Genomic DNA, 25,513 nt, shown 5'->3' on the forward strand with positions numbered 1-25,513 from the left:
TCCATAATATTGTCCTCAAGTACATCGCCCTTGTATAGACCCTCTATATACTCCTTCCACCTTTCTGCTTTCCCTTCTTTGCTTAGAACTGGATTTCCATCTGAGCTCTTGATATTCATACAAGTCGTTCTCTTATCTCCAAAGGTCTCTTTAATTTTCCTGTAGGCGGTATCTATCTTACCCCTAGTGAGATAGGCCTCTACATCCTTACATTTGTCCTCTAGCCATCCCTGCTTAGCCATTTTGCACTTCCTGTCGATCTCATTTTTGAGACGTTTGTATTCCTTTTTGCCTGTTTCACTTACTGCATTTTTATATTTTCTCCTTTCATCAATTAAATTCAATATTTCTTCTGTTACCCAAGGATTTCTACTAGCCCTCGTCTTTTTACCTACTTGATCCTGTGCTGCCTTCACTACTTCATCCCTCAAAGCTACCCATTCTTCTTCTACTGTATTTATTTCCCCCATTCCTGTCAATTGCTCCCTTATGCTCTCCCTGAATCTCTGTACAACCTCTGGTTCTTTTAGTTTATCCAGGTCCCATCTCCTTAAATTGCCACCTTTTTGCAGTTTCTTCAGTTTTAATCTACAGGTCATAACCAATAGATTGTGGTCAGAGTCCACATCTGCCACTGGAAATGTCTTACAATTTAAAACCTGGTTCCTAAATCTCTGTCTTACCATTATATAATCTATCTGATACCTTTTAGTATCTCCAGGGTTCTTCCATGTATACAACCTTCTTTCATGATTCTTAAACCAAGTGTTAGTTATGATTATGTTGTGCTCTGTGCAAAATTCTACCACGCGGCTTCCTCTTTCATTTCTGTCCCCCAATCCATATTCACCTACTATGTTTCCTTCTCTCCCTTTTCCTACACTCGAATTCCAGTCACCCATGACTATTAAATTTTTGTCTCCCTTCACAATCTGAATAATTTCTTTTATTTCATCATACATTTCTTCAATTTCTTCGTCATCTGCAGAGCTAGTTGGCATATAAACTTGTACTACTGTAGTAGGTGTGGGCTTCGTATCTATCTTGGCCACAATAATGCGTTCACTATGCTGTTTGTAGTAGCTTACCCGCATTCCTATTTTCCTATTCATTATTAAACCTACTCCTGCATTACCCCTATTTGATTTTGTGTTTATAACCCTGTAGTCACCTGACCAGAAGTCTTGTTCCTCCTGCCACCGAACTTCACTAATTCCCACTATATCTAACTTCAACCTATCCATTTCCCTTTTTAAATTTTCTAACCTACCTGCCCGATTAAGGGATCTGACATTCCACGCTCCGATCCGTAGAACGCCAGTTTTCTTTCTTCTGATAACGACATCCTCTTGAGTAGTCCCCGCCCGGAGATCCGAATGGGGGACTATTTTACCTCCGGAATATTTTACCCAAGAGGACGCCATCATCATGTAATCATACAGTAAAGCTGCATGCCCTCGGGAAAAATTACGGCTGTAGTTTCCCCTTGCTTTCAGCCGTTCGCAGTACCAGGACAGCGAGGCCGTTTTGGTTAATGTTACAAGACCAGATCAGTCAATCATCCAGACTGTTGCCCTTGCAACTACTGAAAAGGCTGCTGCCCCTCTTCAGGAACCACACGTTTGTCTGGCCTCTCAACAGATACCCCTCCGTTGTGGTTGCACCTACGGTACGGCTATTTGTATCGCTGAGGCACGCAAGCCTCCCCACCAACGGCAAGGTCCATGGTTCATGGGGGGGGGGCCTTAAGGATTACAATTACAAATAATCTAAATTGGGACGAAGTGGGTGTGGGATACTTATCAGGTGGGGCTGACGGTTGGCATTGAAAAAGTTCAGAGAAGGGCAGCTCGTTTTGTATTATCGCGAAATAGAGGAGATAGTGCCACAGACATGATACGTGAATTGGTGTGGCAATCATTAAAACAAAGGCGTTTTTCGTTGCGACGGAATCTTCTCATGAAATTTCAATCACCAATTTTTTCCTCCGATTCCGAAAACATTCTGTTGGCACCCACCTACATAGGGAGAAATGATCATCACGATAAAATAAGAGAACTCAGGGATCGCAGAGAAAAATTTAAGTGCTCGTTCTTCCCGCGTGCCGTTAGAGAGTGGAACGCTAGAGAGACAGCTTGAAGGTGGTTCACTGAAACCTCTGCCAGGCACTTAATTGTGAATAGCAAAGTAATCATGTAGATGTAGATGAGAGTGATCCAAAAAGTGGATGTGGGTCAGTAGTACAGACTGAACCCGAGCCAAAGGCTGAACAGTCTCCATGAGAACAGCTGACACTAGCTGTATCTGCCGGGCCTCTTGAATTTGCGCGCTCAGCGGCCTGATTTGCTAAGCTGAATGCTCAGTAACTCGGAACCGCCACAAAGCATCGAATTTTTTCCTTAACAATTATTTCTCACCACAACCTATCCTACGACACCCTTATAAGCTTTCCACGCTATTTCTGACCATCCTATATACATACCTCACGAAATAAACTATTTACATAGAATAGGTTACTTATCAGAGGAATGACATTGTTCTGCACCTGTTTACTGTAGAGGTTTCATGGACGTGAGGTCTCGTTCAATATCTGTAGTTCTTTTAACTCAGGTAAGTGCTGTATATGTAAAACTATATCAAGGCATTTCTTCGTTCAAAGGAAAGAGTACCTTTTGCTAACAAGTGAAAGCAGAATGTAGTTACAAGATGTCACTTCGTAAGTGGTGATGGTAAGGTTGTGTCCAGCGCCCATGGGAAATGAACTGCCCGTGAAAATATGAACGAAATCGCCAGTAAACAATGTGATAATGAGAAATTGGTACTGTATACAAACCATGACATTAAACAGCAAGTCTCATAAACACAAATAATGTTTACGTGACGTCGGTAAACTCACTCGTATCGGATATAAATATCGTTGCCATCTTCAGAAGATACTGTAGCTGTATTTTGTGTGGTGTGTATGTAATATATATATATATATATATATATATATATATATATATATGTGTGTGTGTGTGTGTGTGTGTGTGTGTGTGTGTGTGTGTGTGTGTGTGTGCGTGTGTGTGTTTTCTCATTCCTTTATTCAACCAGAAACGAAACTAATTTATAATAAAATACAATTTAGTGCGTTTGCTCCTTTTTGCCTCCTTGCAGACAGTTTGTTTTTCACAGTACACGAATTTACCTTTTACAGTGAATAGTTATGATATTTCTTGTATGGCTTACATTTATACATGATGTAACAAAACTTTTTCAAAATAGTTCTGTGAGTATATGAAACAATATTGTTCTGTCATGTCAATATGGGTTGCACATAAATTAGTGAACGTTTGGAGTACACGAATAATACCAACTAAAGAGAAAAACATCTCTGTAGCTCCCATGAAGATGCGATTGCTCTTCGTTATTTTCCATCGAGCACACTGTAGCAGTCCTTAGAGATCGCTTGCAAAATGATATAGTGTTTTTATATTCTTAAGTACTTACGTAAATACAATGGCACTTAAAATAAGGAATATGTCTTGCGATGACACGTAAGTGAATAGAACATCAAATTATGACCAGAATAGAAATTTGTAGGACTAACGACGTTAACAAATGTTAACTAATTTTTTCACAAACATTTTGCTACCGCTTGTTACGTAAAACTCACGAAGAAGTCATGAGTAACAACGTTCACCGTTTCCAAGGAAGTGATTCGCACTTAGGCAAATTCAGCATATGTCCAATCAGTGTCTTTTACTCTTTCGCAGTGGCGTACATGTCTAACATTTTCTCGATTTTCAAGTCTCGTCATGTTTGAGTTTAGACTTAAGCATTCGAATACATTCGCCGTGTTCATCGTCAGGTATCAACAGATTGCCGGAACCGATATTTGTATCTTATATAGTAGCGTTCTGGCGTATCACTGGAGCAGTGATGTCATTTGAGCGCGAGATTTGCGTGCGAAAATGCGGGAAATAACGGACCGTGAAGAGAATACAAACTCCCTCCCCCCTTCAGTCTATCCCAACCGGCCGGAATTACGAGGCGGAAGGGGATCAGAAACCACCCTCTGTAGACCACTAGTGCAGAAGAGAGACCGTCAGTACGAAGCATTCAGTCATCTCCTGGCGATGAAGGTGAGCAATATCAACGAAAGCTCGAGTTTTACTCAAACACGAAGCAGCTTGTGAACTACGAAAATATTACACAGCATATGCCACATTTCTATATACTAAATAAGTTACATCGAAAAGCATTGCGTTAGGTCGTAAGTGAACTCAAAGTACGTCTGACTACTTTGCTGAAGTTAAATCGATTATTTCGCCCCAGCTTTGTGATGATCGGTATACAAAAATACTGTCCGATTGGGGTGTAAAATCGAGCTGGAGTCAGACTGCGGTGGGGACATTGCTGCACGAGATTTTAAACACAGCTTCATTCTTGTCACCGGAGAGATGATCTTTCGAGAAAGCCGGAAATGTTAATCGGTGCACTAGTGGACCGTCCTCAGCGGAGGCCTAGTTCCACCGTCCAGCTGGACCGCCGGCTACCTGAAGTCCTTCCAGTCCTCCTTGATCATGTCGGACGCCTTCTCGCCGATCATGATGACGGGCCCGTTGGGGTTGCCGCTGACGATGTGCGGCATGATGGAGGCGTCGACGACACGCAGGCCCGGCACGCCGTGCACGCGGAGGCGGGCGTCGACGACGGCGTCGGGGTCTGAGGCGGGGCCCATCTTGCAGGTGCCCACCGGGTGGTAGATGGTGAAGGTGAAGTGCCGCAGCGCGCACTCCCAGTACTCGTCCGAGGCGAAGGCGAGCTGCGCGCAGCCCGGCAGCGGGATCCTGTGCAGCCGAGAGCCGAACTGCTGGAACGCCGGCGTCGACGACAGGTTCACCGCGATGCGGATCCCTGCAAGACACCACCAGTCTGTGCAACAAGTGTAGGCACGAACAATCTGATAAGGATGATTGCCCTCTCAACACAAAAGTTACCAGTCTGCGTCTAGTATACAGTTTTTCGCTAAGTACACTGACTGAGTCTCTGTTGATCCATCGAGGATACTAGACAGCGTCCTGTCAGATATTTACTTAAGAAAAATCACCAAACAGCTGTTTATTTTCAGAACTTGTTATTTTATTTTCATGACTAGTTTCGGCACCTCGTTAATGCCATCTTCAGGCCCCTATGCACTCCATGTTGGAGATTGGTTGGTTGGTTGGTTGGTTGGTTGTTTGGGAGAAGAGACCAAACAGCGAGGTTATCGGCCTCATAGGATTAGGGAAGGATGGGGAAGGAAGTTGGTCGTGCCCTTTCAAAGGAACCATCCCGGCATTTGCCTGGAGCGATTTAGGGAAATCACGGAAAACCTAAATCAGGATGGCCGGATGTGGGATTGAACCGCCATGTTGGAGAATCAGATACATCTGTGCATGCATAACTGGAGCTATCAATATGTGGATTCCGTGAATTTCATGTGGAGTGTCCACTTCGAAGACTTGGCAACGGTTGTCAAGTCATAAAAATCACGGAATCCAGGTATTGGTGGTTCCAGTTATGGAGTGCATAAGGGACTCAAGATGGCATTAATGAACTTCTCGTGTAAATAAAATAAAAAGTTCTGAAAATATAAGGCTGTTTGGTGATTTTTCTTTGTTAAATACGCTAACTTAAGTCATAGAAGTGTTATTAGGTTCAAACAACATTATTTCCCTTGTTTCGTGGAAGTCCTTTTTCCTTAATAAACTCACGCAACCTAATTTCCGGGTAAAGTGTTTGTCGGCTTTGTAGTCGGATCCTCAGTTCAATCTGCCGTAATTATTTTGACATTCCAAGTATGAACTACTCGACAAGCCAGTGCTGTCGCCCCTATATAAGCCGCAAAAAGACCACGGTGCGCGCTGCTATCCCCTCGCAACGCCTACGCTGGGAGAAGCGTTGTATCGCAGTCCAGACAATTGACACTAACGACAAGATATGCTGCTGACCGCGCCACAGGCGTTGTGGGGCGATACATGTCAAAACATGGTTCCATATCCGGTCTAAAGTAAACCCACTGCCTTTCTTAATGAGATGACCCGCTAGTCTAATCTCTATAGTATCCCTAAGGACACAGTCCAATTATTGAGATAACATGCGACAGCAAGTGTCTGTATGTCCGCAGGCTTCATCCAATGCCTCTCAGTTAAACAGTATCTGGTCACTGCAGATTGATGAAGCATTCTGTGACGTAATGTTACACACACACACACACACACACACACACACACACACACACACACACACACACACACACCTCCTCCATTTCCTATACATTGAGCTTCGTTAGTTGCAAACCATATTTAATAGAGCCTAGTATCGCTCAATTCTAGGTTGCAAGTTAATTTTTAAAAAATTCTCAATTTAAGAACATGTTTCCAGTACAATTAAGGAAAATAACTGTTTTGCATCCATCTTCCCGTGTTTTCAGTGGTCCATACTCCAAAGCATACCGAATCTGCTTACTAAAATAATCAGTCCGCTTCAGGCGAGCTGTCAGTGCCGAAGGCTGCATAGGCTGTTGGTGCCAGTGTCTGCAGGACACCACTGTGTTAATGCAGCGGACGGCGGGTCACTGCGTTCATATATGAGACTTAGTGTACTGAGGTTTGTGGGAAACATTGTATCCTGGGTTTCCATGCTTCCTTTTATTAACCATCACACCCAAGAAGGTGACTTTTCAACACTTTCAAATTTCATCATAAACTTGGGATGAAGAGAATTAAAATGTTCCAGGAAGTGATTAAGTACAACCGCTCGACGTGGTCAGACCGTAAACGTGTCATCCACGTGTCTATTAAATCAGGTTGGTTTTAAAGACGTCACCCTGAAAGTCATGTTCTTAAAATCTTCCATAAATAAGTGTGCAACCGCAGGTGATAAGTGGCTCCCCATTGCCAGTCCGTCAGTTTCTTCATAAACCTGATCATTAAATAAGCAGTAAGCCGAAGTGGGCACATGACGACAGAGCTTCATGATTTCACATCCAACTTTTCATTGATTAAGCCCAAGAGCTCTTCAAGTGGAACGCCCATAACCCAATGTCAAATCTGAACAGATTTGATGGATACAGGCATCTCAGTCGTCGTATGAATTCCATGGAGTTGGAAATATGCTCATCAGTTTTTATAATGGAAAGATGAAGAAGTTTCGCTAAATACCTCGGCAAGCTGTAGATGGGGATACCTTCAATGCTGACAATGGGACGTATTGACACATCTGCTTCGTGGAATTTCGGCAAGTCATATAAACGTGGCGGAACAGCCGCTCCCGTACAAATTTTCTTGATCACATGATTAGATAGTAAGCTCTTTTTCAAAAGCGGAAGGGCGTTCGTCTTTATTCAGTCATTTTGAAGTCACTCCGTAATTTTCTATAGGGTAGTTCATCTGGGAAAAAAAAAAAAAAAAAAAGTTTTGCTCACATAATCAGCACGGTAAAGGAGCATTGTAAATTTTCAGTTGCTAGTAAAACAACTGAATTATCTTCTCGAATGCAGTGAATGACAGCACTTTCTTTCTCCAGGAGAAACATTCCCCACCGCAGTGAGGCCTGACGCAACATGTGGGACACCTCTTGTCTAATTTCTTCACCTCGGTCGTTTGGGAAGTTGGAAACTGCTTCCGTCACGGATACAGTCTTGGATAAGTTACACCTTATAGCGACAGCGTAAGCACACAGCCACCGTTCAAAGTGGCGACCACCGCTCTCAGTGTGTGCGATACAAACGGCGTATAAGATGTGTCTCTCAGATGTCGCTGTTGCGTGTTGCACAATGAGAGAAGCAGCTAGCCTACTAAGCAGTTTTTCAGTTTTTAATTCGGTTTCGTGCACCGGAGACTGCTCGTATCTCGAATAGAAAAAGCCCTAGGGTTTATACACTCGACTATAAATTTCGTCCAGTGAGGATGGCAACTGCTGTGAAACGTTTTTCTGCACATTCTGTTGGCTTTACAGCCACTACGTACTCCTGCAGCACACATGGAAGGCATGTTAGCAAGTTCCTCTTTACTGGACAGCCAGTCATCAAGTCTGAACAGCCATTACTCCACCCTGTAGACGTCACAGACCACTGTGTAAGCTATTGCGTTTCAAATTATCGCCACCACCGTCTATGCGGTAGGCTGTCTTCTCTTATGAGTTAACATCAGTTTAAAAATATTTGCGTCATACGCGTTACTCTTTCAAACCTCCTACCCAGTGGCATATTCATTTAAAACCGTTGGTACCTTATTTCCAAATACTCGGTTCAGTGTTATCCGCCTTTTGTACAATTTGTACGCTAAAAGTTTGGTACACCGTCCATACAAACTGCGGAAGAAGAAATATATATATATATATATATATATATATATATATATATATATATATATACACCAGAGTCAACTGTACGTGTTGACCTACATCTACACTCCGCATGCTACAATGGGTACCACTATCTGATGCGCCCTTCCCTGTTCATTTCGCAAATGGCGCGTGGGGAGAATGTTTGTCGGTGAACTTTCGTTTTAGCTCTAATTTCTCGAATTTTCTCGTTGTGTTCATTTCGCGAGGCGTACGAGGGACGAAGTAGTGTGTTGGCTAACTCTTCTTCGGACGTACGCTCTCTGAATTTCTACAGCAATCTGTGTGATACACAAGGCCTTTTTCGTAGCGTCTGCTGCTGGAATTTGTTGAGCATCTCCGTAACGCTGTGGCCCTTACTGAACGGTCCCGTGGTGAAACGAGGCGCTCTTCGTTGGTCTTCTCTCTCTCTTCTGCTGTTCGGACTTGGTAAGAGTCCCCGACTGATGAGTAATATCCACGAGTCAGTCAGACGAGTGTATGGCGAGCAGCTTGTTTCGTACGTGACTCACATTTCCGTAAGATTCTTCCAATGAATCTCAGCCTGGCGTCTGTTTTTCCTGCTGTTTGGTTTACGTGGTCATTCCATTTTAACTCGCTCTGGGTGGCACTCCTGGGTGTATTGCGAGCTGTTTACGGATCTTGAGGCCCTGTCTTGCAACTTCGTATTGAAGTCTCTAGATCATTGTATAAATCTTCTTTCAATTTATTCCTTGCATATCCTTCTCTAGTTTATTATCCATTTTGTACAGTGTCTGCTTTTTCTCTTGTTTGAAGGTTGCCAGCCTCATTGCGTGCCCATGCCATTTTAACCTCCGTTTTCCCTCCTCTTCAGAGATGTACGTGGGAATTTTAATTCGCTTCGTGATTTCCGTATTTGGGATGTTCTCTCGCCTCGATACTCGACAAAATATTGCAAAAATTCCATTTGGAGCGCTTCAGGTCTGCTATATTGTTTGGTTAGTTCCTAGGCTTCCGCTCCATATAAACAGATGCTTTGTATTATTGATTCATATAACCTTTTTTGCCTTTTTTCTTAATTTTAATTCAGAAAAGAATGGAATTCAACTTGTTAATTAGTTGTTTTTCTTGTATTGTCCTCTGCCTTATTTCTTGTTTACTGATTTGAGATTATAACTCTCAGGTATTTTAAGATTATTACTACTTCCATTGATTTTTCATCAACAGCGGATCAATAACCGCAGAAGTTTGGTCTCTTAGGAATTCACAGGCGCACACGCACGCTTCAACAGTGTAATCGAACAGTAACGGATCTCTTCGCCTGTTTTCGAGCAGTACGTCACATTTATTTACGTTCAGCTTCAAGTGTGAATCCCTTTACCGTTCATCAACACTCCATAGTTCTTCTTGCATCACGTTGCGGGCCTCTGATGTTGTCAGCTTCCTGCAGGAAGCAGCAAGGCCTGCAAATCGCCTCATGGGGTTTCCCAAGTTATCCACCAGTCAGGTGCATTTTCTCTGGTGTTTCAGCAGATGTTTGCAATTTCGCTTTTGCGTTGTGGTACTGGAGTCAGCCCAAATAATTACGGCTCGGGGCGTCTTCAGTGCGACTTCCAGTGTCAATAGAAAGCGTCAGTGTGTTTCCCATTACAGTTACTGTTGAATCGGTGTTTATACGTGCCCATTCGATAGACCGCTCCCAAACTAGTCTAATTCGATATTTTTTCTATCGCAAGGACAGTAAAAGATGATAACAGTAATAAATAATAAACAGCGATGCAGCGGCGACTCAGTGCCGCTGCTGGAGTACCGACTGTTCTCCGTATTTTACTGCCTCTGTCAATACATATCGGTAGAACTAATATCGGACTAGACTAATCTGGGACCGCTCTATCAAACGGGCACATGCAATTCCGCTTTTAAACTCAGTTTATTTGGGACTGGAAACAAACCGACGCTTCCCACCGACACTAAGCGTCGCATGAAAAACGTGATGAACACTATTTGTTGGGCAGACTCCAGGTGCACAATGCAAAAACGAAATTGCAAATGTCTGCTGACACACCAGAGAAACTGCGCCTCACGACTCCTTGGATATATACAGGGTGAGTCACCTAACGTTAGCGCTGGATGTATTTCGTAAACCACATCAAATACTGACGAACCGATTCCACAGACCGAACTTGAGGAGAGGGTCTAGTGTAATTGTTTAATACAAACCATACAAAATGCACGGAAGTATGTTTTTTAACACAAACCTACGTTTTTTTTTAAATGGAACCACGTTAGTTTTGTTAGCACATCTGAACATATAAACAAATACGTAATCAGTGTCGTATGTTGCATTGTAAAATGTTAATTACATCCGGAGATATTTTAACCCAAAGTTGACGCTTGAAACCTCCGACGTCCAGTTGCGTGTTGTAACAAACACGGGCCACGGTCGGCGTGGAGGACGCATAAATTGGCCAGCCCGCTCTCCTGATCTTACACCTCTGGACTTCTTTCTGTGGGGTACGTTAAAGGAAAGTGTGTACCGTGATGTGCCTACGACCCCAGAGGATATGAAACAACGTATTGTGGCAGCCTGCGGCGACATTACACCAGACGTACTGCGGCGTGTACGACATTTATTACGCCAGAGATTGCAATTGCGTGCAGCAAATGATGGCCACCACATTGAACATCTATTGGCCTGACATGTCGGGACACACTCTATTCCACTCCGTAATTGAAAACGGAAACCACGTGTGTACGTGTACCTCACCCCTCATGGTAATGTACATGTGCGTCAGTGAAAAAGACCAATAAAAAGGTGTTAGCATGTGGACGTAATGTGCTGTTCCAGTCTCTTCTGTACCTCAGGTCCATCACGGTTCCCTTTGGATCCCTACGTAATTCGGAGCTCTCCGATACACACGATCGAACAGCGGAGGAGTGGTACTCAAGCGTCAACTTTAGGTTACAATATCTCCGGATGTAATTAATATTTTACAATGCAACAAACGGCACTGATTACGTATTTGTTTATATGTTCAGATGTGCTAACAAAACTAACGGGGTTCCATTTAAAAAAAACGTAGGTTTGTGTTAAAAAAACATACTTCCGTGCATTTTTGTATGGTTTGTATTAACCAATTACACTAGCCCCTCTCCTCACGTTCGGTCTGTGGAATCGATTCCGTCAGTACTTGATGTGGTTTACGAAATATATCCAGCGGTAATGTTAGGTGGCTCACCCTGTATATATGTAGGTCAGTAACTGTCATAACATACTTTTTGAGGTACTCCTGAAATCAACTTTAAGTATGCCGAAATTTATCCGTTAACGAGTCACATGCTGAGTTCTATACGCAAGGACGTCACGAATCCAGTCGCAAATCTAGTCCGATATTCAGTATGCTCGTGTTTTACTCACGAAACGGCAGTGTGGGACTGTATCGAATTCTTCCAGAAGACAAGGCACGTAGTACCAACCTGATTGCCAGCGTCTATGATTCCACGGCTTTCTGGATTTCGTGGGCTCACACGTGACTGATACCGACGCGTTAGGTCAGCAGAGCGGTCAAAGGCCAGCAGCCAGTCATACAACGACAGCAGTGTGCTGCATTTCGAGACGCGGACACCCTATCCGCTGGCCGGGGCTGCCGGAGACTCACCCTCGATGAGCGTGTCGACGTCCTCGCGGTGCGCGAAGTAGTTGGGCACGATGAGCGGGTGGTGGGCGGGGTTGGCGGAGCGCAGGCGCACCCAGCCGGCGCTGCGCGGCCGCAGCAGCAGCGGCAGGATGGTCCACGTCTCCGCCTTCAGCAGCGGCTTGTACACCGTGTTGAACACGCCGTCCCGCAGGCCCAGGATCTGCAACGCGCGCGGCTGTGTGAGTCCTGCCACTCTGCACTTACCACCAGTTGTGGTGCTCTGGTCCGCCTCTCCCGAGTACAGCTGCGCTCTACCAAAACACACTACATAAATGACGTAGTAACTGGTAGGAGTACCGACAGTATTGTTAGCACTGGTAGGGAAAGAAACACAAATGGATGTGTAAGAGAGCCGACGCCTTATACAGGGTGGTCCATTCATCGTGACTGGGCCAAATATCTCACGAAATAAGTGTCAAACGCAAAAACTACAAACAACGAAACTTTCTAGCTTGAAGGGGGAAACCAGATGGCGCTATGGTTGGCCCGCTAGATGGCGCTGCCATAGGTCAAACGGATATCAACTGCGTTTTTTTTAAATAAGAGCCCCCATTTTTATTACATATTCGTGTAGTACGTAAAGAAATATGAATGTTTTAGTTGCACCACTTGTTTCGCTGTGTGATCGATGGCGCTGTAATAGTCACAAACGTATAAGTACGTGGTATCACGTACCATTCCACCAGTGCGGACGGTATTTGCTTCGTGATACATTACCCGTGTTAAAATGGACCGTTTACCAATTGGGGAAAAGGTCGATACCGTGTTGATGTATGGCTATTGTGATCAAAATGCCCAACGGGCGTGTGCTATGTATGCTGCTCGGTATCCTGGACGACATCATCCAAGTGTCCGGACCGTTCGCCGGATAGTTACGTTATTTAAGGAAACAGGAAGTGTTCAGCCACATGTGAAACGTCAACCACGACCTGCAACAAATGATGATGCCCAAGTACGTGTTCTAGCTACTGTCGGAGCTAATCCTCACATCAGTAGCAGAAAAATTGCGCGAGAATCGGAAATCTGAAAAACGTCGGTGCTGAGAATGCTACATCAACATCGATTGCACCCGTAGCATATTTCTATGCATCAGAAATTGCATGGCGACGACTTCGAACGTCGTGTACAGTTCTGCCACTGGGCACAAGAGAAATTACGGGACGATGACAGATTTTTTGCACGCGTTCTGTTTAGCGACGAAGCGTCATTCACCAACAGCGGTAACGTAAACCGGCATAATATGATGATGATGTCCTCCTCGCCGTGTCCGGCGACAGCGACTCCGTCAGTCTTCTCTTCCTTGTTGTGGTAGGCTCGGATGTGGCTCGCGAATCCGAATTTCGCTTTGAATATCCTGTTGCATGAAGCACAGTGAAGTTGACCAGCAGAGTTGTAAGTATACGTGTAGACAGGCTTGAGCTGAGATTTTCGGAGCTCTCTTTAAGCATCCAGGTTCATTAGACGCTTTTGCTAGAACTGTTCGATGCTCTTATGTACAGTTGATCGCCACTCCGATCGGTGCAATGCTAGCTCCTCCCATCGGTTGCTTGGAATGCCACAGGCTGCAAGGTGCCGTTTAATGGTGTCTTTGTATCGCAGGTGTTGACCACCTTTCCTCCTCTTCCCGCACGAGAGCTGCGAGTAGAACACCGCTTTAGGCAGCCTACTGTCATCCGTGCGTACTATGTGACCACTCCATCTCAGTTGATGTTTCATTATTAAAGCTTCAATACCAGCCAGTTTCACGCGGCGCAAAATCTCTGTGTTTGGGACACGGTCTTCCCATTTGATGCGCAGAATTGATCTCAGACATCGAAGATGAAATTTATCTAGCTTCTTAATGTCAGCTTTGTAACAGCACCAGGTTACCGAGGCATAGAGTAAGGTGGATAATACTACTGCTTTGTAGACTGCAATTTTTGTTTGTAGTTTGAGATCATGTGATTTCAATACTCGGTCATCAAGCTTACCGAAGGCTGAGGCTGCTCTGGCTATACGCGCTGCGATTTCCGTTGTCAGGCTGTTGTCACTTCTAATTTGGCTTCCCAGGTATTTGAAATTTGACACATTTTGCAAGGGTTTGTTATTTATCTCAATACTGGAGTCATCTGCATTAAGACCTCTAAGTGACTGTTTGAGAACTTGCGTCTTAGTGATGCTAATGGCTAAGCCAAATCTTCTGCAGGAGGCATTTAGCAGATTTATGTAAGAGTTTCGCAAGAATTAGCCATCATGTATACATCATCCGCGTAGAGAATCTCTAAGATTGATAGTTTGGTTACGCGACTTTTTGTTCGGAGGCGAGAGATGTTGAAGACACTTTTGTCTGTCCTTGTGTCGAGACTAATTTGATTACTACAGGCTTTGGTCGCGTCTCTCATAACAACTGCGAAGTAAAGTGAGAAGAGTGTGGGAGCCAGAACACAGCCTTGTTTTACACCACATGGCGCGGGAAACTGTTCTGAGAGCTTGTCCTCATGGCGGATTTTTGCCATCATGTTTTCATGAAACTGCCGAATCAAACTGACAATTTTGTCAGGGCACCCAGTTTTCTTTAGTATGATCCAGAGATCTTCCAGTGGGACACGATCAGAAGCTTTTTCCAGGTCTACAAAGCACATGAACAAAGGTCGATGTTGCTCTAAGCTTTTCTCTTGCATTTGTTTGACAACAAATATGGCATCCACCGTGCCTCTGTTTGGGCGAAAGCCACACTGGGTCTCTGGTAGCAGTTTTTCTGCAAAGTGTGTTAACCGGGTGTTAATTATGTGGGCAAGGACTTTTCCCGCTGCTGAGAGAAGAGAAATGCCCCTGTGGGAGCTGCAGTCTGATATGTCACCCTTGCCTTTATAGATCTTGGAAATACAAGCATCTTTCCAGTCTTGTGGAATCATTTCATACTCCCAAATCCTTAAGATCAGAGCAAACAATGGTTTCTTGATGTTTGGCGCCCTATATTTATATAGCTCTGATAGCAAGTTATCTAATCCTGCTGTTTTGTCATTTTTCAGCTTAGCCAGTGCTGAAATGAATTCATCGTAGGAAGGGGCATCCGCAAGTTGTTCCTCAACTGGCAGGTCTTCAAGTGCTTCTATGTATGGAATATCGGTTGTCTGATGGTCGGGATTAAGAACGTCATTAAAATGTTCCGCCCACCAAGACAGGATGTCACTCTGTTGCGTCAGCCGACAACTTTTATCTTTGTTATAGACTGGTGCTATCTTCCCAACTCTTGGACCAAAGATAGTTTTCAGGGACTCAAAGAATCTGCCCGTTTGGTGTGTGTCGGCATATAACTGTATTTCATTTGCTTTATTTGCCCACCAACTGTCTTTGAGAGCACGTACCTTCACTTTCAGATTGTAATGCGCTGCTCTACGCTTGTTATCATCAGGGGTGCGAAGAGAGGTTCTGAAATCATTAATTAGCTTTCTGATCTCTGGATCTGAGTCGTCAAACCAGTCCTGGTGCTTCTTCTGAGGCTTTCCCAAAACTTCTGAAGCACAGCCACGCAGTCTGCTAGCGTATGCACTCCACTGTTCATCTACAGGGGCAGATTCAGATATCAAAAGGCCATCGACACCAAATTTTTCATCCAGTTTTGCTCTCATAGTCTGATCATTGGCCAAGATTTTGCAGGACAATTTTGTTGGTATTTTGTGTGAAGCTCGGCGTGGTGCCTTCAAAGTTATCTTTAATTTGGACCTCACGAGTCGATGGTCTGTCCATCCCTGAGCGCCTCTCATTGCACGTGTGACCAGTACGTCACCAAGATCTTTTTTCCGTACTATCACATAATCCAGAAGGTGCCAGTGTTTAGATCGCGGATGCATCCATGTCGTTTTATATTTTTCAGGCAGACGAAAATATGTATTTGTCAGACAGAGTTCAAACTCGGCACATAGAGTTAGAAGATCCAAACCATTCGAGTTGCATTTTCCAATCCCATGGCGACCGAGGACTCCATTCCAAGCACTGAAATCATTCCCAACACGAGCATTAAAATCACCAAGTAACAGAAGTTTATCTGCAGAAGGAATATCCCTAAGGACATGTCGGAGGTCTTGGTAGAACTTGTCCTTCTCTTCATCCGGAGATGGCAATGTAGGTGCGTATACATTGATCAAGTGAAGATATTTCTTGGATGCCAGGTGAAGTCTGAGTGTTATTATTCTGTCACTGATACCTTTTGGGAGTTCTATTAGTGAACATGCCAATTTATTGCGTATGGCAAAGCCTACCCCACTTTCCGCCCTTTCAGTGGATGATTTTTCACTCCAGTAGTAGGTATAACCTCCGAGCGGTTCACATAACTGTCCAGAGTCACTAAGATGTGTTTCACTTATGGCGGTAATGTCGATGTTATATCTAGCCAATTCCCTTGCGATAAGTCCTGTCTTTCTCTCTGGGCACTGATTATGGTCGTTATCCTGTAAAGTACGGACGTTCCAGACTCCAATCATTAGATATTTAAGATAACTGTTTATTTTATTATTTTTTTGACCGCATATGTTAGTGAACAAGTGACCGCAGTTTGCCACTTGTGCTGGGTTGAGACGGGCTATGTTTAGGCCACCTTTTCTAGGCCTCTCCCTGGATTAGGGAAAGCAGAGCGATCCTAAATAGGGCTGCTTTGTCGTCTGACGAGCTGCCGAACCAGTCCTCCCGTCTCTCACGAGTACCAGAACGACCATCACCGTCTGACCGCCTAGCGTGCAGAGCACCAACTAAGGTTCAGGTACACCAAACCCTTGCATAATATACACCACTGGGCAACGGAAAATCAACGATGGCTGCGACAAGTGGAACATCAGGGACCTTGGCGGGCTAATGTATGGTGCGGCATTATGGGAGGAAGGATAATTGGCCCCTTTATCGATGGTAATCTAAATGGTTCAATGTATGCTGATTTCCTACGCAATGTTCTACCGATGTTACTACAAGATGTTTCACTGCATGACAGCATGGCGATGTACTTCCAACATGATGGATGTCCGGCACATAGCTCGCGTGCGGTTGAAGCAGTATTGTATAGCATGTTCCATGACAGGTGGATTGGTCGTCAAAGCATCATACCATGGCCTGCATATTCACTGGATTTGTCGTCCCCGGATTTCTTTCTGTGGGGAAGTTGAAGCTTATTTGCTATCGTGATCCACCGACAACGCCTGACAACATGCGTCAGCGCATTGTCAATCCATGTGCGAACATTACGGAAGGCGAACTACTCGCTGTTGAGAGGAATGGCGTTACACGTATTGCCAAATGCGTTGAGGTTGACGGACATCATTTTGAGCATTTATTGCATTAATACAGTATTTACAGGTAATCACGCTGTAACAGCATGCGTTCTCAGAAATGATAAGTTCACAAAGGTACATGTATCACATTGGAACAACCGAAAGAAAATGTTCAAACGTACCTACGATCTATATTTTAATTTTAAAAAACCTGTTACCAACTGTTCGTCTAAAACTCTGAGCCATGTGTTTGTGACTATTACAGCGTCACCTATCACAAAGCGATAAAGTGGTCCAACTAAAGCATTCATATTTCTTTACGCCGCGAGGGTCTCAGGCGCTGCAGTCATGGACTGTGCGGCTGGTCCCGGCGAAGGTGCGAATCGTCCTTCGGGCATGGGTGTGTGTATTTGTCCTTAGGATAATTTAGGTTAAGTAGTGTGTAAGCTCAGGGGCTGATAACCTTAGCAGTTAAGTCCCATAAGATTTCACACACATTTGAACATATGAACATTTCTTTACGTACTACACGAATATGTATAAAAATGGGGGTTCCTATTTTAAAAAATGCAGTTGATATCCGTTTGACCTATGGCAGCGCCATCTAGCGGGCTAACCATAGCGCACTCTGGTTTCCACCTTCAAGCTAGACAAGTTTCTTTCTTCGTAGTTTTTTCGTTTGACGCTTATTTCGTGAGATATTCGGCCAGGTCACGATCAATGGACCACCCTGTATTTGTTTTTTGTTTGAATATACTTTATTCTTATTATTTTGTACTCAATAGCACATCCTTCATCATGATCAAAGGCAAGCGTTTCCAGCTATTATTCCTAAATGCGGAAGTTGTTTACGAAAAACAGAGACGTGTTTGCGTAAGTTAAAATACGTTTTGAAGCGATGTTTTATATATTTTTTGTTTTGCGACTTGTTTTTACCTTTTTGTTCCGGAAACTGCGTTTTCTAGCGCTATATTATAAATCTGTATTGTTTATTTTTGCTACAACATCTCTCTGTTTCACTTTAGAAGTCAACGATTTTCGAATAAAACCTGAGTTAAATATAGACAATTTGACTTTTGCCGTAAATTCTCTTTGCTTTTAAGTGACAGATAGGAGGTAGAGTAAAAACGTTCTGTAGGTTACCCGGTACTTTATATATCATCATTCATTTTCTAGACAGTTCACCGCTTCCAGTTTCCAGGGGAAATCGAGTAAAACACAGATCGCATACGCAAAGAAAGCGATCGGTATGAGGTAAAGCCCCCATGATATGCAACACACCATACGTACAGGTAATGTGGGTACGACCTTAACTGACAAAAGGTGCTAGAAAAACTACGGTAGTCTGCCCTTCCTTACGATAGTCTACGGTAGCTTACAGTAGTTTTTCAACTCTGCTCTCGAGTGATTCTTATACACCTGGCTGCGCAGACGCACTGTTGACGGCATATCAAAAGAGTTTGTGCTGGTTATGATCTTTATCATTTCTGTAAATCTGCAGGCTTTTCGGCCGTGCTCATTCGCGGCAAAGTCTTCTAGTTTTTCACGAAGTTCCTCTATAGATTCTTCTACTAGATTCTGAAGAATATCCCAGCAGGGAGGTCGAAACGTCGATCGTGTAAAAGTAACTGAAATGAAACATGAGGGGGCCTAACAATCTAGAGGATTTTACCTTCAGTGTATCATTTCTCTTTCTCCTAGTGCACGGTATGTTGTTTCACACCATGTCTTGTGATTGGTACTGCTCCCTGACAAAAAAGCAAATGCGAAAATATTGTATATTTAATTTTTCGAAACTTTCATAGACCGTATAAAAACAGTTTAACTTGCACTTACATGTGTACAGATACAATGGGCGTGCCCAGTCTGGCAAAGGCAGGGAACCGTCAACGTGTACGTCAGTGATATACTGTTGTCAGCTTTAAGATTTTTCTCTGTGTACAGTTCCAGGCCTACCGCTTTCAACGCGAATCTCTCAGTTTTAGGTTACTGGCTGGTGGCTTTTAACATACACCAACTGATCGACAGTATCCGGACGTCTTTTAGTAAACATTAATACGGGTTGTGTTCACCCTTCGCCTTTATGACGGCTACAGCTCTGGTGGAGACACTTTCAGTGAGGTGTCTGAATGTTTGTGGAGGAATGGCGGTACACTCTCTTACAAGAACCGAAAATAGCTCTGGGTTCCGGACAGTCCAGCCCTTTCAGGAATTGTGCTGTCCAAAAACCATTTCCTCACAAATGCTGCTTTATGACAGGCTGCATTGTGATGCTGATAAAAATAATTACGGTCTCCGAGCTGATACTCTGCTGCAAGTGGTACAGAATGCTGTAAAAATGTGTTCATATCGTTCGCGTTTATCGTTTTCTTAAGCTCTATACGAGAACCACGCCCGTACTACGAGTAACACGCCAATAGCGTAACACCACGCCTCCGTCCTCACTGTTGGAAATCCACATGCTGGCAGAAAACGTCCTCCAGGCAATAGGCAAGCCCTAACCCTTCCATCGGGTTTCCGAGGTTATAATACGATTCGTCACTCCAGATCAGTCGGTTTCAGCCGCCCACTGTCCGCCGACTTCGCTGTCTACACTACCTTCAGCGCCGCGTAGAAGTGAATGCAGAAACGTGAGGCTTACAAGCAGCTGCGCGACCATTGATCCCATTATTTTAAAAAGATGTGTACGCACAATCATTGCGCTAGCTGGAGACGTTGTAACACTTTGGAACTCACGAGTGATTTCTTCCACCGATTTCAAACTATTTTTTGTACAACCACCCTCCACAGTGTCTGTATGTACGTGAATGAGGCCTGCGTAGTCTCGGCTTATTCCTTCGCGTTCCCACTTCACAATGACGTCACCAGCAATCGACTTGGGCAGCTGTTGAAGGGTTGTATTTGTTACTTAGGTGATGTCCAGTGACTGCGTAGTGTTCGAAGTCACTGAGCTCTCCCGACCGAACAATTCCGCTTCTGTATTGACAACACAATATTCCCTACCTCTTTTCATGCTATCGGGTCCGTATCTAGCGACATCAGATGGTCAGTCACGGCTACTTTTGGTCAGATAGTGTACAGTGGAGTGGGATGAGTCAGGGCACGCTGCTACCTTGCGTATCTGCTCGCCGCCGTCCGAGTTGATGGAGCTGGGCGCGAAGTGGAACTGGACGTCGGGCCAGTCGTCCGAGTGGTTGGCGAACCTGCTGTTGACGAAGGCGACGCCCTCGACCCCCAGCGACGTGAGCGGGCCGCGCTCGTTCAGCACGTACTCCAGGAACACCGGCACCGTCTGGAAGCCACAGACACCAGTCAGGCCCGAGTACGTGGCGATGGGCTCCAGAGGATTCTTTCCAGCCCCTTGTTGACATGCAGAGAGTATTACTGTTATGTTGGTGACAAACAAACACAAGCGTGTCGGCTTCTGGTAAGTCTGGCCTTCTATATAATTTTCTTCCTTTCAGTAATGGTGGCCTCCTAAAGCATGTTAAAAATAATTTCATTCGATGTATTTTTAAACGTTAATTTTGTTAGTTTTCTCCACTAACGTCATTTTTACTCTTCATCGACTCCGGGAGCCAACACCTGCTTGGATAACATTTACCGAGGGTCACTGTCCGTCGTTCGACATAGGCGCACAGGAAGATATTTTAATTGATCAAGTGATGACAAATCACCGTCATTTTAACACAGGTCAATGCCGTTTTTGTTTTGTGTTATATGGGAATATCCCCAGGCCTTTGACGTTTTAGTTTCTGCCCAACTGTTTTGTAGCCAAGGATCAGGTTCTAGTACCTAATTTTATTCCTTCGCTTTTATAGACTGAACATGCGTAATTGAAGGTGATTTTAGCGATTGAAGAAGGCTGAGAACTTTGCCTACGCACGCCAAACGTTACTCTGCTACGTTCTGTAATCGCTCCACGAACTATAGGACATAGTAGTGATAGTAACGATCTTTTGGTATCAAATTACAAATTTATTTATTACATTACACTGAGCCCATGCTTTGTGGGGCATAGGTGATCCACAGGATAGAGTAGCATGGAGAGCTGCATCAAACCAGTCTCAGGACTGAAGACCACAACAACAACAACAGGTGATCCACACCTAGTTTCCTAACTAAATCCCGAATATTTCTTCTTTGTTTAGGTCTGTTCGCTCAGTGCTTTAAAATATCTCAGATAACTTCATTTCCCCATTATCAAAGTATTAATTTATTTCTGTACAGATATACGCCAGAAGGTGCAACTTAAAATTTGCGAAACCAGTTGCGTGTGTGTCTCCTTTCTTCCGTAAAACTGTTCAATAACAGCGGATTTCATTTCCTGTTTCCCACGGCGACTAAAATTCTGCGGTTTCAATATTTTCAATCGTTTTTTTTTTTTGCGACCAAATGTTGAAGATAAAGTTGTCTACCACCTAAAGGATTGTTTTAATACCTCAGTGCAGTACTAGGCACCGTACAATTGCAGGCGATATGCCGCTGAGTTCATTCCAGTTCAACATCGTCTCCGAATCACAATGCCCAATTGGCACTTCTCGATTTAACAGATGGTTGCTAGAGCTGAGCGATGCGATAAATGACAAAAAAATTCACAGGCCTGACTATAGCGTGGCACCCTGGACGTTTGGATACGTGACAGCAGACCAAGAGCTAAGCTCATAGCAACAAGTAGGTCGTGGCCGTAATGTATCAACCAAAAATTCTGAATTCTGTTTATAAGCTTTATTGCAAGTATTCTTTTCGTTCTCGTCTTAATGAGTTTCACGGCTCTGTCTCTTGCTAACTGACACCATCTAAACTGTTAAAAGACAAATATTTTTAAATAATATGCGAATATAGTGTATGTGTAATATCTCATTATTCCGTCGCGCTCGGTGTTCTTGAATAGTTTCAAAATATTTCTGCACAGTAGTCTCCACCTACAGTCATAGTTTTCCTGTCGCAGTTACTATTAGTCTGGCGCGTTATTTCTCTAGTGTGCTACACAAAAATTATCACATTACAAGCGCACTGCGCTTATTCACCCATTGTCACTCTTGTTAAAGTGTGTATTGCCTCTCCTCGCTGACTAACTTGTGGCTTTGGCCGGCCTTCAGTGAACTTTGCATCGTCAAAGAATGGCTGCTGACGGAAATTCGGTGTTGTAAGTTCAGCATCAGGCCGCACAAAACATCTAAATATAACCCGTAATGGTCTTGTGGTGAAATTTTCACAGATTTCACAAAAATCTGATAATAAGAACAGCGCAGTGTAGGGGAAGTACAAGAGAGGTAGGTCTGCAGGATAAAGTCGGAAACGCACCGTTGTGAAGCTGTGATAACGAATCGGCAGCCAACCATCGACGAACGCACGGTAGCTGGCACCTGTGAAGAGCTGGTAGCAAGAGTTTATGAGGCCGCGATAATCGTTTTAACACACCAACTTGAGATGTTTCAGACATTTACGTTAAAGTATATGAAAAAACTATAATGTTTAAAAGTTTATTTCCATTTTGTTTTTCATCAGTATCTTAATGTACCGTTACGTTTTACAGTATAAACTCATTCATGCTCAGCAAAAACTGAAGCACGTGGCCTTTCGATTTCCTTATTGCCTGTACTGCTCGCTACAGCACTGCATGCCGACTGTCTTGCTGCAGTGCCCCCTCTGTAGCGCAACTTATTATATTACCTTCACAGATTAATGAAGGTATGATATTCCCAGCGCAAATCACGGAAAAATCTAGTCTAGCGAAATCAGGTTAAGATAGGTATTTAAAATTTATCTGCTACTCATTGTGCGGCTTAAATAAAAATTTCAAGCTAATTTAAGGAATAATTGTTGTCCTTAGCGTAACAGATACTATCTGAGGCACGTTAGGCTAAGTGTACACATTTTTGTGTTCTCTCCACCAACAAGTTGCTCTTTTCTGACCACAAACTCCGCAATGGTCGAATTCCGATCTCTGTTTACCTGGAAAACGCTCGATTCACCGTTGTAGTGTAACAGCCAGAGACTCGCCTTTTTAGTACACAACACACATGGTTATTAGACATCACGATACATTGTCATTTTATTACGTTGTTATATATTTATGGTCATTTGTTGATTTTCAGTTTATACTAAGTTTTGTTTAACGACATTTGAAGCACTATTATAAAATACTTTCATAGAATTTCTTGCTTAAGACTTAAAAATAAAGTAAAAGAAATTGTTCGTAAAGCAAAGATAAGTTAATTACTAGCTTTAAATACGAGATCGGATATTGTATTTCGTATAGATTAAATAGGATTGATTACTTTAACTGCCACTGCAAATGAAATGTTAATTTAATTGTGTTCAAAATTTGCATATTGTAACACTGATTATTAAAAATATCATCATATAATATCTGACACACCAAGAATCTCTATTTCACAAAAATAATTCCGAAAAATATTTTTATGTTTTCTGCTGTGCGTCTTGTCACGCTTAAAAGATTTTGTACAAGTCTTTTGTGTAAACTGCTTAAATTATCGTTTTTAATAGCACTTAAGATTGTTGAGATTGTCGAAATGTTCTATAAGTGACGGCGACTTCGACCGGTAGTTGTTAATGAAAAGTTATCTAAAGGAGAACAAGCTACGAATAAACGACGAATGCTGAAACACAATATTAGGTAGGAGAAAGCTATCTGTAATATCGTAAGAATGCAACAAATTTCCAAGTGAGTCATCGCATTACTTTCTGCAGCGAAAAAAAAAAAGTGTTAAATTGTTCAATTACTATGGGAACCTCCAACAGAAGGAAAGTAGCATAAATTCTTCAACGAAATGTTTTGCACTCAAAAAAATTTCGTACAAATACTCGCATCGAGTAGTGAGAAGAAGCGAAATACAAAACTGAATTTTCAAATTAAATACATAATATTTGAGAGCAGGATCATTTCAATGTCCGCTGTCCTGATCTGACATTATCAGGGTGTTTTTTTCTGCACCCTGTAGTTAAGCTCCGAAATGGCACATCTGTAATTATACAGTGGCGCCTTGTGACAATTGATCACTGCTCACTGATGAAGCAAAGATACGTTTGAAAATATGGTGCAAATGATGAAGGTATTCATTACTCTGAAAACACGGACTACGTAATATGACTGTATGTCCATCTTTTGAGAGATGGTTGCGGTACTCGGGTTTTCGATACAAGATGTCAAATTAAATACCTTTCTGCCGTCTAGTTTCCAAATTTATTTTACTTGCCTACCAGTTTCTACGTTTTACTACGCCATCTTCCGGCGCCTGACCGACGTGTAGGAAGATTCTGCCTCGGATCTGACAAAACAGAGGCCAGCGAAACTGGTATTAGTGGATTTCTGCTTGCTATAGCGATCATCTGCCGACTGTATAACTGCCTACACGTCGGTCAGGGGTCGGAAGATGGCGTAGTAAAACGTAGAAACTGGTAGCCAAGTACAATAAATTTGGAAACTAGACGGCAGAGAGGTATTTAATTTGACATCTTGTGCGTAATGCGACGTTCCTACGTGCTTTACCCCATACAGTGAAGTACAGAGTAGCGGTACAAATCCAAAGACGGCTGTTCTTTTTACGTAATGGAGCGTAAGTCCAAATAAGCAGACATTTTGCCGTCAGTGGCGTGACGGATAGTTGGAGGAGATTTTTTAGTTTTTTTCGTAGTTTTTCGTTTTGGGTTCGTGGATTATAAAGAAAAGTCCTCCACTTGGAGGAGGAAGCAAGATCTTCATGTCCCGGGAGAGCGGTGGCGTTGTTTGGCACGCACGCACGCACGCACGCACCTGGAAGCGGGCCCTGGTGAAGGTGACTGGCTTGTCGACGACGAAGGTGAGCCCGCCGAGCCCCACGTGGTCCTGGAGGTTGTGGCCCACCTTGAGGTCGCGCACCACGGGGATGCCCAGCTCGCGCAGGTGCTCCGCCGGCCCCACGCCGGACAGCATCAGCAGCTGCGGCGAGTTGATGGCGCCCGCAGACAGCACCACCTCGCGCTTCGCCCGCACCGCCTGCGGACACAGTGCAATGGTCCACGTCAGAGTCGGAACGCGCTCCGAACACTTTGCGACTCAGAGTCTGCCTCAAATGCAAGGTCATTTATAAATAACAAGAGCAGACCCAATATCGATCCCTGTGGTACACGTTTAGTGATTATTCCTTATTGTCAAGTTGTTGTTTCATGTGTGCACCTCCTGAGTTTCTTAAAGCAGTACACTGTATTCTTTCAGTTAGACAGGTCAAAACCAATTAC

General features: G+C 43.6%; 1 protein-coding gene across 1 annotated transcript in view; it reads right to left on the reverse strand.

Annotated features, from left to right (window-relative positions):
- Positions 1–25,513, reverse strand: part of LOC126419354 (glucose dehydrogenase [FAD, quinone]) — a 172,395-nt gene that overhangs the window by 67,591 nt on the left and 79,291 nt on the right. The window contains exons 6-9 of the mRNA XM_050086540.1: positions 25,050–25,271; positions 20,382–20,561; positions 11,991–12,189; positions 4,539–4,899 (exon numbers count right to left, since the gene is read on the reverse strand). Coding sequence (XP_049942497.1) covers positions 4,539–4,899; positions 11,991–12,189; positions 20,382–20,561; positions 25,050–25,271 — 962 coding nt within the window. The remainder of the gene's footprint in view (positions 1–4,538; positions 4,900–11,990; positions 12,190–20,381; positions 20,562–25,049; positions 25,272–25,513) is intronic.

Source organism: Schistocerca serialis, chromosome 9 (genome assembly GCF_023864345.2).
Source record: "Schistocerca serialis cubense isolate TAMUIC-IGC-003099 chromosome 9, iqSchSeri2.2, whole genome shotgun sequence".
Classification (NCBI taxonomy): Eukaryota; Metazoa; Arthropoda; class Insecta; order Orthoptera; family Acrididae; genus Schistocerca; species Schistocerca serialis.